Raw genomic sequence first — 19,122 nt, forward strand, 5'->3', positions numbered from 1 at the left:
TATTAAAGTGGTACTATCTGAATAATCTGTGTAAAAAAAAACACAAAAATATGAATTCCAAAAATTCCTATTGCAGAAAAACTGAAGCATGCAGAAAGAAAAACAATAGCAGATGTGAAACCAGTGAGCAAACAATTGTATAGAATAAGTTAGAAAAACTATGCAACAGAAAATGAAGAATAATTCTTGACCAGTATTATATATAATATTTAACATAATAAAGTTGGCCAATGATCTCACATTTTAATCACAATTAATAGCATTTATGCCATTAATCGGTGTCATATTTAGACACAATTCTCACATCATGCCCATCCCTAAACATGTATTGCATTCGCATTTCTCTTTTATGGCATTGTATCAAAAAGAAATGGAATGTTTAAAAAAGCGCTCTAAAACAACATGTTCCCCGCTTTGACAAAGTGCATTGTGGGAACATGGCAACTACTTGTTCTGATGGTCAGTACAGGAGAGGAAAAAACACAAAGAAAATACTTATCAAAAGCAACACCAGCTTGGTGGCTCACTGCATAAATTGCTGCATAATAAATATATATATGTATATATATATATATATGTATGTGTATATATATATATATATATATATATATATATATATATATATATATATATATATATATATATATATATATATATATATATATATATATATATATATATATATATATATATATATATATATATATATATATATATGTATATATGTATATATATATATATAATATAGTAGTCAAATTTAACCGTAACAATAAGTGCTTAAGTCCTAATATATAAATACATCTTACAGTAATTACATGTTGACTTCCTGTACTTTTTGTGCAATAGCAAATCCCATGCAAGTTAAAAAGACAATATGATATTGTGAAAACTAAATCTTGGTTCTTTTTGGATTTTTTAAAACTCTTTCAATCCCACTGACAATAATAGACGTCCAATCAAATGTGAATGTTACATCATCACTAGATAGACGTCCAATCGTGCGTTCACTGCCAGCCCTTCTCAGTCAATATGCATTGGACATTTAACGCTGTCTATGGCGGCCAATGAGTAAATTTATGAAATAATGTAGCCTTGTAGTACAGTAGAAATTGTCTTGGCCTGTTCCTTTAGTTTCTGTATTATAAATGGAAATTTACCAAAGTTACTGAGTGGTTAAGGTATAAATTTATTCTTCAAGCAACTCTGGTTAGTCTGTTACCGTCAGTAGCAGCCAATGAATTAAACTCGGCAAGCTCTTTCCCAAACTTGTTAAAACAAAGCAAAAAATAAAGGCACAGATCCTTTTCGCGCAACATTTGGACCGTCTCGTCGTACGCGCCCCCGGCCTTTTTATTTTAAATATAAATAATTACTGCACTACTGCATCACACCTCGATATGAATACATGAAACAACAGTCTATTCGCAAAATACACGTACGTTAAAATACATTGCGTCTAGAAGGAGGGAGTGTAATAGTCAAAGAGGGGAGGGGTTTGTACAGTAATCTATAAATATAATTTATGTGCAATCGTATGCAAACTGCTATGTCAAACAAAAGGCATTTTAGCGTAATACAGAATATCTCTTCTTCATATTGCACCTGCACCCAATGATGATAATAATAATTTGATTTTCTCGTCTAGTCCAAAACCAAGAAATCTTCGTCATGTTGCCGCGCAAAATGAGGGTCCTTCCACGTTGTGGCGGTCCTAAGAGAAGCTGTGTCCTATTTAATGCGGGTCCTCCGTGTTGATGTTAAGCGAGGCGATGGCTTTCAAGCACGTTTGGACGTTCTCTTCCTGTCCGCCGTCCCTGACGGACGATTCCAAACTCCCACAGCGCTCCTCCCCTTCTTCGCCAGGTGAGCTTGGGGGAATGTCGGAGGAGGGGAGGGACGGCGTCGACACCTGTGGGGTTCCTCCGACGGGCAGGACGGGAAGCAAGCTGAAGGCCTGCTGCTGAGAGTGGAGAGGCAGGTGACTCAGGAGATTCTGGTGGGATCCTCCACCAGTGATGGAGATGTTCCTCTGTTCCTGAAAGACATGTTATGGTGGTCACAATATATTTAATGTGAGTGATGTGTGTTATTATAAGTTATTACAACATTTCAACAGTTTTATAAAAAGGCACAATCTTCAAATTGTTAAAAAAAATTGATCTAATCAAATTCAGTGCACATTTGCTCATATATAGATCATAAAATGTCGCCAATGTGTGTTCTGCTGTATCAGTAGTTGTGGACATATTTTTCTTCAGTGGCGCTGTCTTAGACTTGTAGAGAGCCTCAAGAGAAGACTGGCAACCCACCAGGCTTATAAAGCAATGGTAAAAACCTCGGCTATTGACAAATATATGTATATATGTGCTTATATATATATGCATGTGTATGTACACGTATGTGTATATTCATATTTCAGCAACACGCTTATTTATTTATATATTTATTCATGTATTTATTTATTAACTTACTTATTACTTATATATTTTTGTCTAAAATGCCTTTCCTATTTCTGCATCGTCACCCTCTTGCTACTGTGACAACGAAATTTTCCAAATACGGGATGAATAAAGTTATCCAATCCAATCCAAATACAAGACAAAATCCTAAAGAAATATTTAAGAAAGAAAAAGATATCACACTTACCAGATCCACTTCAACAGCCCCTTGTTGCTGACTGACATCCATCTTTGCGTTCTGTCTGCCCTTGTCGGTGTTGCACCGCTGCTGGTGGCAACCACCTCGCCGTGGCGACACGGCCCTGAGAACGACCCGTTGCCTGCCTCGGATCGCCGACTCGCGCTTTCCGGCTAACTCCACCCCTCCGGCGGAAGCGGGTCGTTCCGGCGCCACGGGAGGAGAAAGATGCTGACCGGGGGAGAAGCCAGGTGAGCCAGGCCTTAGCGGTGAGGCGTCCCATCTGGGGGAACAGCGACCACGTGGCGAGAGCTCCCGCCTTGGGGATGGATACCGCAGACGTGAGGGGGATGGTTCCCTGATAGGTGACTCCCAGCCAGGTGAGAGGAGACATGAAGAATAAGGGTCGAAGAGGAAGCCGGCCTGATCCGGCGACAAAACACTCAGCGAGTCGTCCTCTCTCTGCTCGGTGCCCTGCCACCTGCCGGAGACCGTGACGGTGACCGGCAGGGACGTGATGACTCCGCCTGGCTGCGGGCTGGTGCTCCTGGAGTGCAGTTTGGGTGTAGAGTCACCCTCGTAATCGTCTTCCTCCTCCTCGTCCTCGTCTACGTCATCCGCGTCTTCGTCCATTCCGTCTGAGTATTCGGCGTCGGAGAACTGATGTTTGGCCGTCGTCGCCACCTCTGCCTTGGATTCCTGCGGCACCTCGTCTACTTGAAAAGACATTAGTTTAGTGAGAGGAATGGAGTATGTTTATTTTTTACATTTGATTTGTAGAGTTATGGGCGGATGGGCAGATTGAGTGGTTAGGACGTCACCCTAACAGCTCAGGGGTCCTGGGTTCCAATCCAGGTCGGTCCACTTGTGTGGAACACCCTGAACCGGTGGCCAGGCAATGGCAGGTCACAAGGAGACCAACAACCATTCACACTCACAGTAATGCATAGGGGCAATTTAGAGATTTCAACCAGCCTACTCTGCATGTATTTGGGATGTGGGAGAGGACCAAAATACCCAGAGAAAACCCATGCAATCCCAGGGAGTACATGCAAACTGCACACAAGCGGACCGACTTGGATTTGAACCCAGGACCCCACAAATGGGAGGGAGACCCGCTAACCACTCATTGCCCTGACCCCCATATATAGCTCATCTCATTTTCTGAACCGCTTTATCCTCATTAGGGTCGCGGGCGGTGCTGGAGCCAATCCCAGCTGTCACCGGGCCAGAGTCAGGAAACATGAGACGGACAACCATGCACACTCATACCCATACCTTGGGGCAATTTAGAGTGTCCAATTAGCCTTTCATGCATGTTTTTGTGTGTATGTATATATATATATATACATATATATATATATGTATATGTATATATATATATATATATATATATATATATATATATATATATATATATATATATATATATATATATATATATATATATATATATATATATATATATATATATATATATATATATATATATATATATATATATATATATATATATATATATATATATATATATATATATATATATATATATATATATATATATATATATATATATATATATATATATATATATATATATATATATATATATATATATATATATATATAAATATATATAAATATATATATATATATATATATCAATATATATCAATATATATATATATATATATATATATATCAATATATATCAATATATATATATATATATATATATATATACATACACATACGTATATATATATATATATATATATATATATATATATATATATATATATATATATATATATATATATATATATATATATATATATATATATATATATATATATATATATATATATATATATATATATATATATATATATATATATATATATATATATATACCTCCTTTAAATACACTGGATGTGTTCTTACCAAGTTCTTGAATCTCCGTCTCATCCATTGAAACTGACACACCGAGCTCGAGACACTTCTTCATGTGCGCCTTTGACTTCATGTGTTTGGTCAAGTTCCCTTTCCACACAAAAAAAAAAAGCAGAAGGGATCGGCCTCAATTCCTGGCGCGTGTGAGCAAACAAAGACTCGGCAGGAAGAAAAATGACATGCTAAAACAAATCAGCTGATACTGTAGAAGCTGGAAATAGACCCGATGTTGTTCCGCTGGAGCTGCATTTCCACATTGTGATTGTCACGCACATTTTTGGACTACTTTCCAGAAACTGCGCAGAAAACTTTAGACTTGAATGAATATTAGCGCTTACCTTTGGTTTTGAATGCAAAGTTGCAGACCTTGCAGATGTACGGCCTCACGTCTGTATGAGTTCGGATGTGTTTCTTAAGCATGCTGGGCTTTTTACAGCGGATGCCACATTCCTCGCATATGTATTTCCCACGGCCGCGGCCACGGACATAGACGTAGTCCTCGTTGGATTTGTACCTAAAAAGACAAATAAATAGTGAGTGAGGAATCATCTTACAGAGCGACGAAGACCGATTTACTGACCCTCCCTCAAAGATTTTGACACGTGTCGGCCCAGTTTGAGTATTGGACGCTTCCCTTTCCTTCCACTCCTCCTTGGCGGCCTTCAGTCTGAAGCTGGTGTCTTTTACTTTCTTGCCCAGGTTGACGTCTGCCTCTTTGGGCTCCGGTTTCCTCTGCATTTGTATGGGAGCAGCAAATGTATTGTTAACACGTTGGCAGTAACGTGACTCGGCTAGGCACTCCTTGTGTCTTACACGGCAAAGTTGGCAAACATCAAGTGCATTTCCACAGCTGGGAATAACCCTGTCTTTGTTTGTTTGTTTTATTTTTTTTTATCGTGGTTTTGGCAAAGTACCACTGCATGGAACATTGTGGTTTGCAACTAGCTGGGCTTTTTGTGAACTTGTCCACAATGGTCTGTTTTAGTGATACATACACTATATAAACAAAAAAAAACTCTACAAAGACTGCTATATTTTTTCCATTAGAACATTTTTAAGGGAATGTGACAATTTTTGCTCTCCAAACCCTTAAACAACAAAAAGTCCTGGCTTCCACATACATGACCATGACGCAATGACAACATTTGCTATATTTCAGGGGTGGAAGTTTCAGCCAGACCCTCTAGGAGTCCCAGTTTGTGAACGTTAAGGGGTCATGGACAAGAAGAAAAACGTAAAAGAAAATGTATAATGATGCTAAAGGTTTCAATATAATGTTTACCTGTTCATATTGTCTATTTCACACCCTCACCTGCTCAAATGTTTGCCGCCACTGGACGAGAGAGGAAACCAGTTTCCCATTGCCAGGCTGACACATGGCGGCCATTGAGTAGATGATCTTGCATTCCTTCTGTCTGGAGTGTAGCAGTGCCAGAGCGGCGCCGGTGCTCAACTCTGCTGGATTGGGATTACGGGAGCTGACAGGCCACGTAGCGTAGACGGAGGAAAAAGGGGCACTGCCGCCACCTTCGCCATCGTGAAAGCAGCTCGGCTTGGTGTAGCTGAGATAGCACCAGCTCACGCCCGTTGCCGTGCGAAGACTAGGAAAGGGAGACGGCTGTTGCCGATGTAACCGTTTCTCCGATCCGACATCTTTCGTATACGGAGGCGAGCGGGTATCCGAAGAGCTACTTTCCATAGCGGATTCCTGGTCGCTAGCCAGATTTTGAAGTGTGATAAACTTGCTTCTGTGCGAATCATCTTCCAAGTGGCACTTACCCAGTTCCACCGCGCTCAGTTCTTCCACAATTTGCCCGAACATCCTTTCCTCCTTTACGCGCTTCTGCTGCTTGACCTCCATGAAGAGGTCTAAGCTGCTGGCAGGAGAGAGCATACGTTTGTTGGCGCCGCCGCTGGATGCGTTGGTGGTAGAGATGGTCCGGGAAGTGAGCGAGAGGGGGAAGCCGGTCTTGAGTTTAGCGGGGGAAAGATCCAAAGCTTCAAACGAAAGGGTATGCGTGGCAGGTCGAGTTTGAGAGGCGGCTAAAATGGGGCTAACTCTATCATAGTGATTGTCAACGAAAATCTGGGACACTGATGTGTACGTGAGGCTGCCATAGCTTGGCATGTGAGTCTGGATTCTTACAGGGATCAACAAGCCGGGATGTGGCGGCTGAGGGAGCGTGTTTCCACTTGAAAAGATGCTTGCGCTTCCACAAAACATTTGCACGTGCGAAGCTTCAGTGTCCATGCTCAGTGACTCTTGCCGTACTAAGTTCCCTCTTTGTCTTTCGTTGGCCAGGTCACCAGGTCTAACTTTGGATGTCGGTGAGAGACATCCATAGTCAAATGATACGCTGCGGGCTTCTGGGAACTCCTTGCGCAAGTTGCACGGTGCCTGCTCAGAAGAGGAGCGTCGCATTTCATGTTGCTGACGTTGATGGAGAACAGAGAGCGAGTGGCCGCTTCCTGGGACAGCTAAGAGCTCCAAGGGTTTGCCAAATTCATCCTGCCTGGCAGGCGAGACTGGCTTCAGGCTCTCCTCCCTGTCAAAGGAGAAGGTCGAGCTATAAGATAAGTTGCTGTCCTGACTAGGGCTGCGTGAGAGGCTGGTGCAGGCCGACTCGAAACTGGATTCCCCTGATGAGTGCTCGATGTCGGCCAAGCGCAACCTTTTCTTCTTAGGGGGGAGTTTTTCAGGGGGGAACTGAGCTAAAGTTTCACTGCGCTGCGGCCACTGAAACTCTTCCACGTGCTTTTCCGGCTCCTTTACTGGCACATCCAAAGCTTTTTCTGGACTATCGGGCTCCACGGTGACCCTGATCTCCGGTACTTGTATGTTGGGTTGCCGCACTAGTTTGGCCCCCAACTGAAAGGACTGCCTAAGTGCTCCATCACCCCTTCCCATTTCAAACGACTCCTCCATGGGCTGAATGGAGGGAAAAGCCTCCTGCCTCTGCCTGAGACTCTTGTAGGAATCGGACTGGTCGCCGTATGGCCTGTTGATGAAGTTAGTATGCTGGATAACAGAAATTACGTTTCCTAATGTTTTTCGGGTGGACATTTCAGGGATCACCGATACGTCCATGTCACTACTCAAACGTCCTTTTAAGACGGCGACCGGTTTCGACTCGTAATCGTTGCCGGCGTCGCACATTTCTTCACACTGCTCATGATGCACGTTGTAATGTGATGGAAAATCCTCCTCTTCCCGTTTTTCTTTCCGGCGCTTTCGTGTTGCCAGCTCTATGGCTTGCCTCTGCAGGTTTACGTTAGGTGGGTAACTGTCCATTTCTGGTCCCGTAGGTGACAGCTCGTTTGTTTTTGCATGACCGTCATTGTCCGTGTGGCCTTCGTGAGTCGGCACTTCGAAAGCAGCTTGCCGTCGGAGTCTCCTCATGCCAGCGTTGCTCGTTCTTTCGTCAAATGAGTGGCTCCCACGGAGGGCCTGGGGCATGGTCAGGCTGACCGCTGAGGCGGTGGGCATGCTGTTGCTCCTTAGGAGGGTACTCATGTCAGAAGCACATTCAAACTGCGCCTCTTTCAACTCTTCTCTCATCAAGGAATTTGTATTTATCCTGATTGATTCGACGGTGTCCTTTTCCTGTGTAAAAACTCGGGACAATCCTTTCTCTGGGCCACTCGCAGCATCTTCAGAATCTATGCTGCAAGCCTGGGATGATGTGGTCCGCTTGGGGCTGGGTCTATAACATTTCCCAAACATAATTTCCTGGTAGGATTTGGCGTTGGCGTTCGGTGGGCTGGTTTGATGCTCAGCACTTTCAGATCTGGAAAAGTAGCCGGAATCCGTGCTCCCTTTACTGGACTGACTCGGAAGGGATAGATTGTGTTCGGAGTCACTGCTCCTTTTTTCCGACAGCCGGAGCGCCAGCCTTTGTTTAACTGCGCAAGATTGAATTGCACGGTTGGCCTCGGCAGCGTTGATTTCCGCCGGTTGGGTCGTGCCATCCTGAGCTGATGTTAATGCCTTTTTGTGTGAAATGAGGGTGAGCACTTTGACGGCGGTGTGATCGGACACCTCCGCTGGGGAATCCAGCAGCAGCAGTGGGTCACTGAAGGTGTCCTCGTCCGTGTCCGTGCTCTGCTCAGCATCAGAGAACAGTTCGCCTTCGCCTTCGAAAGACCCCTGATCCACGCTGACGTGAGAGAACAGTGACGTTCCAGCTTTAACAGAGTGTGCGTGGGACTTTCGGTGCTTGTACAAATTGCTCTTGGTTTTGAAGGAGAACCCGCAAGGAACGCAGGGGTAAGGGCGCTCGCCGGTGTGCGAACGGATGTGTTTCTTAAGCACGCTGGGTTTGGCGCATGCCCTTCCACAATAATTGCAAACATATTTGCCAGGCTTCTGCGGTTTGGGGTCAGTCTTACTAACGCCGTCTGATTGTAGCTCCATCTCTTGCTCAGTCGAACCAAGCGACTTCCTTTGCCTGACGGCGGCTTTGGGAGTTTGCGGTGAAAACGACGACACTTCAGTGTCTTGAATCAAGGAAATGGAATCCTCGATTGTCGGTGGCTTCCCTGAGTCATGTATTTTTTTAGAACCGCATATCTCTCTGGTCGGACCTTCCTGCAGGTGCTTATGGTGCAAACCTTTGACATCCATTTCCACCGATGGATTCATACTTATAAAACCCGCTTCAGGTGAGCATTTTTTCGGAGCAACATCTCTGTCCTGACCTTCCCGAGAGCCTGCGGCGGTTTCGAGCGACTCCATGAATCCAGCGCTGTAATCGTATTTTTCAGGATATCCTTTGGATGTCAGTAACAATGTTTCCAATGCACATGTGATGTCTCATCTGCAATGATAAAAAGGTGGAGATTGATGAGGAATAAAGAGCATTCCCAACTAGGAATCGGTTAGCACAATGTTGTATGGCACTAAATATTGTGTTGACCAATGAAACAGAACCAAATAAAATAGTTTTTTTCAGTTGATTTTGTAGTATTTTTATCATCTAATAAAGCGCACTTGTATACAATTGGAGGATATTGGATTCCTATCCTTCAGGTTTTTAATCAAATTAGAAATGACCCACATAGAAAATGCATGCAGTTTCTGAGTAAATGCTTCACAATTTAGGTTTTGTGGCGTGATTTTTGGTTTGATTTCACTGATTCCCAATTATGTCAGCATGTTATTGCTTTGTCATGGTGTATTTTGACCAATCAGCTTTCCCTCTGCCTCATGCTCAATCAGTTTAAGTCACAGTTTTTGTTCCTTCCTCCATGTTCTATTCCCTTATAATTCCACTATGTCAATGTGTGCTTTACAATAAATGTTGCTACTTATCTTAAATATGCTACACTTTCTTTGTACTTTATTATTATTATTATTATTATTATTGGATTCCATTAAATTCTAAGGTTTTTTGTTTGTTTGCAATAGTTCCCCTGTTTTCTTGCTTTGTTTTTATCAGATGTTGCATCCACTTCCCTCGTCCCTGCCCTGGTCGTCCTCCATCGTTGACAAAATTGACTTGTCCTCATACCAATTATATAAAACATGTTCATTAATGTTTTATATAATCGGAAGAAAATAGGTCAAGAGTATCCCTTTCAATGCCATTTTTCTCTAGTCCAAATCCTCCTAATGACCCAATTAATCTAAAAGTGGTAAATGGTATTTTGGGGATATGATTTCTTTCATTGCTTTATATTTGTAGTATAATAATCAGAATATTTGAGTGGTTATTGGAGGAACATAAGTCCCATAGTATGCACACAACTGTATTCCCACAGACTATTTACAGTAAATGACATGCTATAAGTAAATGTATGTCCCTATTGTCTCTATTTGTCATATTTTCACGATTTTTGTTGTTATGTGTAAATATGAACAAGATAAAATATTTTTTTCCTCTACTTATTCCCAAGTTCAATGTCTTGATTAGTAGTGACATCTAACTAAAGAACTAGCTTCTGCCAAAAAAATTATTACCGATTTGCAACCGTTACAAATTGTAAAAACAAAACTTGTACAATCATACCTCTACTTACAAATGCCTCGAGGTACGAAATTTTCAGGTTACAACATTTTTAATATCTAAATGAGTGACTCGAGTTATAAAAAAGATCCATGTTACGAAATCCCCCAAAATGTAAATGCATTTCCTTATCTGTTATTTTATTTCAGAAATATGGTCCCGAATGCAGTGATTCTCACTTTCGCTACCCTCTACTGGGCTCTCATTTCATCGCTCTCATTCTTTCTCATATAATAAAAATAAAAGCATTCAATTCAATTCAATTGGCTGTCTCACAACAACCAATATCCATGTTTGAAGATTCGCTCTTACATACCTGTCCACCTCGACTAAATACTCCCCTCATTAATGATAGCAAATCCCCTTATTAAGCGATTAAAAACTGTCCACATGCAACGCAGCACATATTTTCACATACACACACACACATAATTGGGCACAGGTATAAGTCTAAAATGTAGTACAAAGTGGACGACTGTAGTACGGGCCCTTGGCTCCATCTGACGGACAAACACGGGTATTAGACCTTCCATAATAATGGCCGCGGAGGTGCAACCCCAACCCTAATTTCCTCTCATTTTTGTGTGTTGCTTCACATCGTTTAAACAAAATTGAGACACTTTGAACAATGTTAAAGAGTTTAGTTGGTAGTTGTATGAGGACCGTGGAACGACTCAGATAATTTTACATATAAAGTACACTTCTACTTACGAAATTTTCAAGTTAGGAAAAAAGTTCTGGAACCAATTACTTTCTAAAGTAGAGCTAAGACTGCATTAAAAATAATCGTTTATCTATAAGATGAGCTAATCAAGCCTTTGATAGTTTATTATCTCTCTCTGATAGGTTAAAACTATTGAAGCGAGAGGCTCTTTTTTTATATAAGCCAAAAGAAGAAACTATGTACATAACGAAGAAAAATCAATCAAAGTGTATCATTTTAATGCACTGCGCTGTTGGGAAATAGCAGTGCAGCAGTCATTCGTCAAAAGTGTGTCTGGCAATGGTTTATTTGTATCTCTGCCAGGTGGATTATTCAAGCGACTTCTGCTGGAATAGTTTGGACGAATTACGATGGGATGGCCCCTTCTTTGCGGTCAGACGCTCTTCCAAATCTTAGATTTATTTACAGTTGTCTTTTCAGTTTGCTTTCCACCACCGTCACCCTCCCCCTTTTGTTTAAATGACATTGACGTAGTTTGCACAAAATGTTCTTGTTAAAAGTGCAGCTGTCATCTGATTTTTTAAAATTTGGAAACTAGCTCAGAAATGTGATCACGCCAAGCTGCTCCCCTTAACTCTTACGCTACGGCGATAAACAACCAACTCATTTTAAACGGGCGTAACAGCTTTGAATTCTAATGCGCCTCCATAGACAGTGGTCAACATCACCTGGTATTCCCTCACGTCTCACACTCAGCAAAGAAACTCCCTCCCCTCACGAATCCTGGGAATTGGTTTAGCTTTAACACTGGAAGGCACGTCTACCTCCCCCCCCTCTCCCCCTCCTCGTCCTCCTCCTCTTCATCCTCTCAGTATCAAATACTGCCTCCCTTCTAACGAGGTTATGTAAGATTATCTGGTTCAAACCCTCCGAGTTCCCCCTTAATTAGGACATCCTCTCTCTATATATATTTTTCATCTCTTGTCTTGCCATCTCTCCTTTGTTGGTGAAGCTCAGATGCACTTCAACTCACCGCAATTGACCGAGGATGCGAATCCAAGGTGACTCGCCGCATGCGGACGCCCGCGTGAAAATGACGGAGGTGAAAATGAAGGCTATTGGGGGTCACCTGACTCAAGTGATGTTTGTGAGCATCATAATGAGATTCAACTTATAAAGTGATTTCACAATAATAGTAATTCCCTGTTGAATTGTGGCAACATCAATTTTTAATATAGCCTATCTTCATAACTAATCCAACTGATTGGTCCAGTTTCATTTTATTGCAGTTTCCTACTGTAACCCAGGTTTTAAATCACCAATTTCATGACTTATGATACCGATTCTATGGAATATAATGCATTACTTGCCATTATTAAAAAGTATGTCCCATTAGCTCAATTTGAAACAATTATGTACACGGTTACATTTCACATAAACTGATAAAAATATGAAGCATTTTTGATATTTTGACAATTTTGATGATAACATTTTAATGCAAGCCATTCTGAATGGCATATTTAGAAGATGGCCATATTAAACCATGTATTCTATTTTGATCGATATGTTGAATTTTGTGCGAGAACCTTCTTTGAGTGAGAGGGTGTCAAGATGTAATGGCCGAAACATGCAATGGTCTTAACGGTGCAGCAAGTGACTTTAAAATGATAGCAGAGCATATTTTGGACACAAATCAATGCAAAAACATAACAGAAAAGGCTTACTTTTGAAATTAGATCCTATTTATGCTTTCTTTCTCAGATGCCTGCTCACTAAAAATGTGAAAACAGAAAAGGATGTCATACCTAGAATGAGCTGCAGATTTTTGCTGTCTGCCAGCAAGCATGCTATCCAAAGACATGCTTTTCTCTTGTTGCCACCATTATTTCAACATGCACAAGTCAGTGGAGCGCTAGAAAAACTAGATATGATGACCAATTCTGCTTGTGATGTAACAACCAGAGTTCCTGAAAAAAATGTGGATGTCCCCTGATACATTGCTTTGGGTGGAATAACTACAAAATGGTTCAAAAGGAAAAACTGGCAAATACATGGCAAATACAGTTTCTACATGTAACATTAGATCAGGACGGCTGGGCGTCTGAGTGGATAGAGTCAGCCTCACAGTGGGGGACTTGGTTCAAATCTAGCTCGGTCCACTTGTGTGGAGTTTGCATGTTTTCCCTGGGTCTGCATGGGTTTTCTATGGGTACCCCAGTTTCCTCCCACAATCCAAAGACATGAATGTTAGGCTGATTGAACACTCTAAATTGCCCCTGTGAGTGTGAACACAAATGTTTGTTTGTCTCTTTGTGCCCTGTGATTGGCTGGCCACCAATTCGGGGTGTCCCCCACCTCTGGCCTGAAGTCAGCTGGAATAGGCTCCAGCATCCCACGCGACAGGAGTGAGGATAAAGCGGTTCAGAAAATGAATAAAAAAGACTGAATGGCTGTCCCCATTTCAACTGGCCTTTGGATATATTGTGTTTTATTTACCTTGTAGGAATAATGATACAATTCACTTTTTTTCCCACAGCAATGCATGTCTGTCCCTATAATCCACAGGTGTCAAAGTGGCGGCCCGGGGGCTAAATCTGGCCCACCGCATCATTCTGTGTGGCCCCAGATGAGTGCCAACTTTCTGTTTTATGATCATATTATAGGTGTTTAGGGAATATTTCCCGTGTTTGCTCATTTTTAATCAATAATTGCAGACCATTTGTCCAAATTTGAATGTCCAAAAATGATCTATCGATCAGCACGATTGAAAAAGCTGTCAATTTATTAATCAATTAATTTTGGCAACCTAATTGGAAGACATACTGGCTGCCCGGATGAAATCGAACCTACAACGTGGCCCGCAACAACAACAACATAAATGAGTTTGACACCCCTGCTATAATCAATCCCTTTGGTTAGTTTTCTACTGACATGTTTGCAATGTTACTCATGATATTACGGAATTCCGTATTTCCATTTTGGAGTGCGCAATATTTGAAGTATATCCCAATCTGGCAACCCCGATGAAAAATATCTGGAGACACCACTTAAATAACAAGGCAACCCTGACTGAACCGACTAAGTAAAGCTGAGTGCGTATCGTGCGGTAAAAAAAAGCGGGTTAACATAACATTCAGCCGGGGGTGGAGAAGGGGGGGGGGGGGGGGGTTGCTTCGGAAGCTCCCTCCTCAAGGTCGATCTGACCTCATTGCTTAGTTTCCATCCCAGCGAGGTCCTGAAAAGACGACTGCGGTGCACCGCGGATGAATCCCGCAAAACAAAGACGCGGCCGCGTGTTTGTATACAGCGTTGCACCTGTGCAACAATTGCGTGACACAGCAGAGGTGCGAGGTGAGGGGGTAAAAAAACAACCCCCCCAAAAAACGGCGTCCCTTTTAAAACGGCAGCATCCATAAATACCACAATGACATTCACGCGTATGCGGCTCAAGCACAATCCTCATACGAACCTGACATTTCAAGTCCCTCGTCTCCTCCCGCGTCCAGCATCCTCACCCCGCCGCACAGGGGATAGGAGAAAAAAAACGCGGGGGGGTAAACGTCCCATCAGTCCGGAGGAGCGGTGGTGGTGGCGGCGGCGGAGGCGTACATTCGGAGCGTTGTATTGATGTGAACCAGTCACCGGAGAAAATACCCAAGCGTGACGCGCAGACCCCGGCACAAAAATAGCAAAGGGGCCCTGAAAGGGATTACACAACGGCCCACGTTTCAGGGCGCTTTTCCTCTCTCCAGCGCTGGGGAGGGGGCGGAGCCACAGAGAGAGGGAGTCAGATGTCATCGTCATTGTCAAAAGCTGCTCTTCATTCATCAAAAAAAAAAAAAGAAGTGAGAAGCTCCCTTCAAAAGAGGCCATTGACATGGCGGAAGTAGAGGGAGGGGGTGAAAATAAATAAATAAATAATTGTGAGGCACTCGGAGCTTCCCGTCACGACATCCTCGGCCTCCATTCACAAAGACGCAGAATGGCGACGTCGTGACCAAAACAATGTCGCCTGATGATGTGCAGCTGGAGACAGCGTGCCACAGGTGTTCAACGCTGGTACGGTGAAAGACACATAACGTCATCCTTGCTATATTCATTTAAAGTATATTTGTGCTTCAGTACTTAAGTTAGAAACAGGAAATGGGGAATGTGCTTGGTTAAATAAAAAAAGGGCTCAAATTTCTAAAAATGTGTAAAATCCTGCCCACTAAAGATGTCAGAATATATATAACGTTTTTTAACTGTAAAAACATCTGGTATAATTGAAAGTTTTTCTCATCTCATTTTATGAACCTCTAAAGTCGCAGGGGGTGCTGGAAACTATCCCAGCTAACTTCGGGGACACCCTAGATTGGTGGCCAGCCAATTGCAGGGCTCAAGGAGTCAAACAACCATTCACGCTCACACTAATACCTAGGGGCAATTTAGAGTATCCAATCAACCTACCATGCATGTGTTTGGTATGTGGGAGGAAACTGGAGTACCCGGAAAAAACCCACACAGGTCCAGAGAGAACATGCAAACTCCACACGGGTGGACCGACCTGGATTTGAACTCAGGTCCCCCCCTGTGAGGCTGACACACTAACCACTCAACCCACTATTAAATAATAAAAGAAAACAACTGTAGAAGCTATGCATGTAGGACTTGCCTATTGGTTGTGATGTCATTGTACTCTCGATCTTCTCCAAAAGAAAATTGAAACTGACTATGGCAGTCAAGCGTACACACGACTGAGTCAATAGTCTAGTCGAGCACATTAGAGAGTGTGAATTTTAAAACCTACATGCAGATCACTTGCTCAAACTGATCTTTAATGGCTCAGAAATCAGCAAGTTCAATTGCAGTGGTGACAAGTCCTGATTGGAGAGGAGGGGTAACAAGAAGGTAGTATAGTGATGCCAACTGTCAAATACCATTACCGTATTTTCTCGCATATAACCCACTTCCACGTATAAGCCATATCCTTAAAAAACACCGAAAAATGGATTAAAAATGTACAATTATTGATTTAAAAGGGGGAAATCAGGAAATATAATATACATCTATACTCTTCATTTTAATTTGATCCTAAAACAGAAAGTCTGCACTCATGATTTACTTTCCCGGGCCACACAAAATGATGCAGCGGGCCAGATTTGGCCCCCGGGCCGCCACTGTGACACATGTGCTTGATGTTATTCCTTCTGAGAATGACTATTGTTACTATGGGCGAAATCACTTTAAATTAAAAGATTTACGGATGGTGGTATGTGCCTTGACATTTTTTGCAATATGAAAAGTATGCCATAGCTCAAAAAAGGTTGGGAAACATTGTATTATGGGATATATCTGCACTTCTGGCGTGTGTTGAAAGAGGAGTACCTCAGAGCACTATTCTTAGTCCTCGCGTGTTGAACAAGTCTGAACATTGGACAAATCGGGTGGGGTCGAAGCAGCTAACATACAGTCAAGGACGAGCCAGCCGTCATCTATAAATACAAACGATCCCTCACGAGGATTCACGGTTGCTGGGAACAGCTGAGCGGGATCTTCCATGTTGCCCCCTCCCATCGAGAATAAGCCCTCAATCACAACACAGTGGGGGGGTTATGAATGGATAGTTTGAGGGTTTCTCACACACATCAACGGCATTATTCGTCTTCATCTTTCATCCACTGCTACCGTCTCTTTAAAATCAGAAAATAAGCTTGACACCTAGTGCCACGTCACCATGGCAACAGAGACTGCCACAATGGCCTCGCTTCCTGTCGGCGTATATAATTACCAGCAAATGTAGGAATTACATGTGAGCGTGTGGCAGGAAAGAGTCATATGAGATGCAGATAGACCTTCAAAAGGCATACAATATATTCATAATGATCAAATGAGAGAATTTGAAATTGTGTTTGTGGGATGTTCAATACACCCAAATTTATGATCACATACAGTACATTATAGAAGGGCAATGTAAATAAATCATGTACATGAAAGGTAAAAATAGACCAGAGTGAAGTGTGGTACTATTACACAATGCTACTGAATGAAAGAATGTTGCTATGATGGTGATATAAAGAAAATAATCTTTTATCCTGAAATTTGTGTGTAGAAAAAGGACTGGTTGATTTCATACCCTCTTATTTAAAAGGACATTTAGTATACATAGTGGAAAATTTACTGATAAATGTGACTGATTGAGATGTACATTTATTTTTATTACATACAATTGATACATATATACTACACATTCTTTTGAAAAATCTGTCAATACAGATTGCATGTTTCAAAAAGATCGCATTTTAAAATGTGTTCAGTTGTATATATATATATATATATATATATATATATATATATATATATATATATATATATATATATATATATATATATATATATATATATATATATATATATATATATATATATATATATATATATATATATATATATATATATATATATATATATATATATATATATATATATATATATATATATATATATATATATATATATATATATATATATATATATATATATATATATATATATATATATATATATATATATATATATATATATATATATATATGTATATATATATATATGTATGTATATATATATATATATATATATATATATATATATATATATATATATATATATATATATATATATATATATATATATATATATATATATATATATATATATATATATATATATATATATATATATATATATATATATATATATATATATATATATATATATATATATATATATATATATATATATATATATATATATATATATATATATATATATATATATATATATATATATATATATATATATATACATATACATACATACATACATACATACATACACATATATATGCTATAAGTTATCAGCTCACAGAACATTTTGATTGTGTATAATTTTATCAATAGACATAAAATAGACATGAAGCTATGATGGAATCATAATTTTCCTTTTAAACATGGCGTCTTTCGCTTTGTTTTGTTGGATCAGCTGTCACGTGTTTAGGTATGTGGGGATATCCGGCTCACTGTAAATGTGTGCGTGTGCCTTGTTGTTGATGTTGTGGAGGGGGGAAATGCATGGACCCGAGAACCCCCTTGGTCGCCCCCCGCATCTGCATGTCATGGAACATTTGCAGAAAAGGGACCTCCCCCCCTTCAAAAGCGGGCTGCAGTGGGGAGGGAGTAGACACAACGTCCCCCGCACGGTGGTCACCCTCTCAGGTGACAGCCCCCCCACCCCACGGGCTGAAAGACCCCAGCACAACAAGCCTAAATTCGGCTCGGAAGAAACGATGCGCCAAAGAAAAAAACAGCAGGGGTAAAAACAAATAAAATAAATAAATAAAGAAGATATAGCCTTACCAGATATTAGACAGCACCCCATAAAAACGTCATTGGACCACCCCGGTTCTATGGACGCACGAGACAGGAGAGGGTGGTGGTGAGGGTAGTGTCCGTGGGGGGTCGCTTTCTTTACGGGGTCGTCCGAGATGAGCGGGAACGTGTCCTGACGCCTCCTCCAAATTGTAATTCTGGCAGGCGCCACTAGGGGGAAGAAAAAGATACGCACAGCTTCGCAGTACAAAAGGCTGTTTTCCAAAAGTCGCACCCCCGCCTTCCAAAGAGAAATCAACAAATTATACACAAATGCATGTTTTTTTCCAATCTACTCTCATCTACACTGATAGGGATAGACAGACGTCCATTCCATTTGAACTAGGCGAAGCTGTTGACGATTAATCGTGGCCATGGCCACCCCTACAAATGTGTTGGCTGGTAGAAGCATTACTTAAACATTTAATCCTGTGGTTATCGTTTATAAAGCAGCACT

The 19,122-nt window shown here is 41.1% G+C and overlaps 1 protein-coding gene across 3 annotated transcripts; it reads right to left on the minus strand.

Annotated features, from left to right (window-relative positions):
- Positions 1 to 748: 748 nt before the first annotated feature.
- On the minus strand, positions 749 to 18,835 carry hivep2b (HIVEP zinc finger 2b). 3 transcript variants are annotated; one of them, XM_077731644.1, is made up of 7 exons: positions 18,654 to 18,835; positions 5,903 to 9,407; positions 5,171 to 5,322; positions 4,929 to 5,104; positions 4,582 to 4,680; positions 2,647 to 3,353; positions 749 to 2,035 (listed from the first exon to the last, which is right to left on the minus strand). In XM_077731644.1, the coding sequence occupies exons 2-7, from the start codon at positions 9,323 to 9,325 to the stop codon at positions 1,733 to 1,735; spliced, it is 4,860 nt and encodes a 1,619-aa protein (XP_077587770.1). In that variant the 5' UTR covers positions 9,326 to 9,407; positions 18,654 to 18,835; the 3' UTR covers positions 749 to 1,732. The 3 variants fall into 3 exon arrangements, with proteins under 3 accessions (XP_077587770.1, XP_077587769.1, XP_077587771.1); XM_077731643.1 differs by lacking the exon at positions 18,654 to 18,835 and adding an exon at positions 14,729 to 14,984; XM_077731645.1 differs by lacking the exon at positions 18,654 to 18,835 and adding an exon at positions 14,729 to 14,982 and having other exon boundaries at positions 2,647 to 3,350.
- Between the last annotated feature and the right edge of the window lie 287 nt (positions 18,836 to 19,122).

Source organism: Stigmatopora nigra, chromosome 13, assembly GCF_051989575.1.
Source record: "Stigmatopora nigra isolate UIUO_SnigA chromosome 13, RoL_Snig_1.1, whole genome shotgun sequence".
Lineage (NCBI taxonomy): Eukaryota > Metazoa > Chordata > Actinopteri > Syngnathiformes > Syngnathidae > Stigmatopora > Stigmatopora nigra.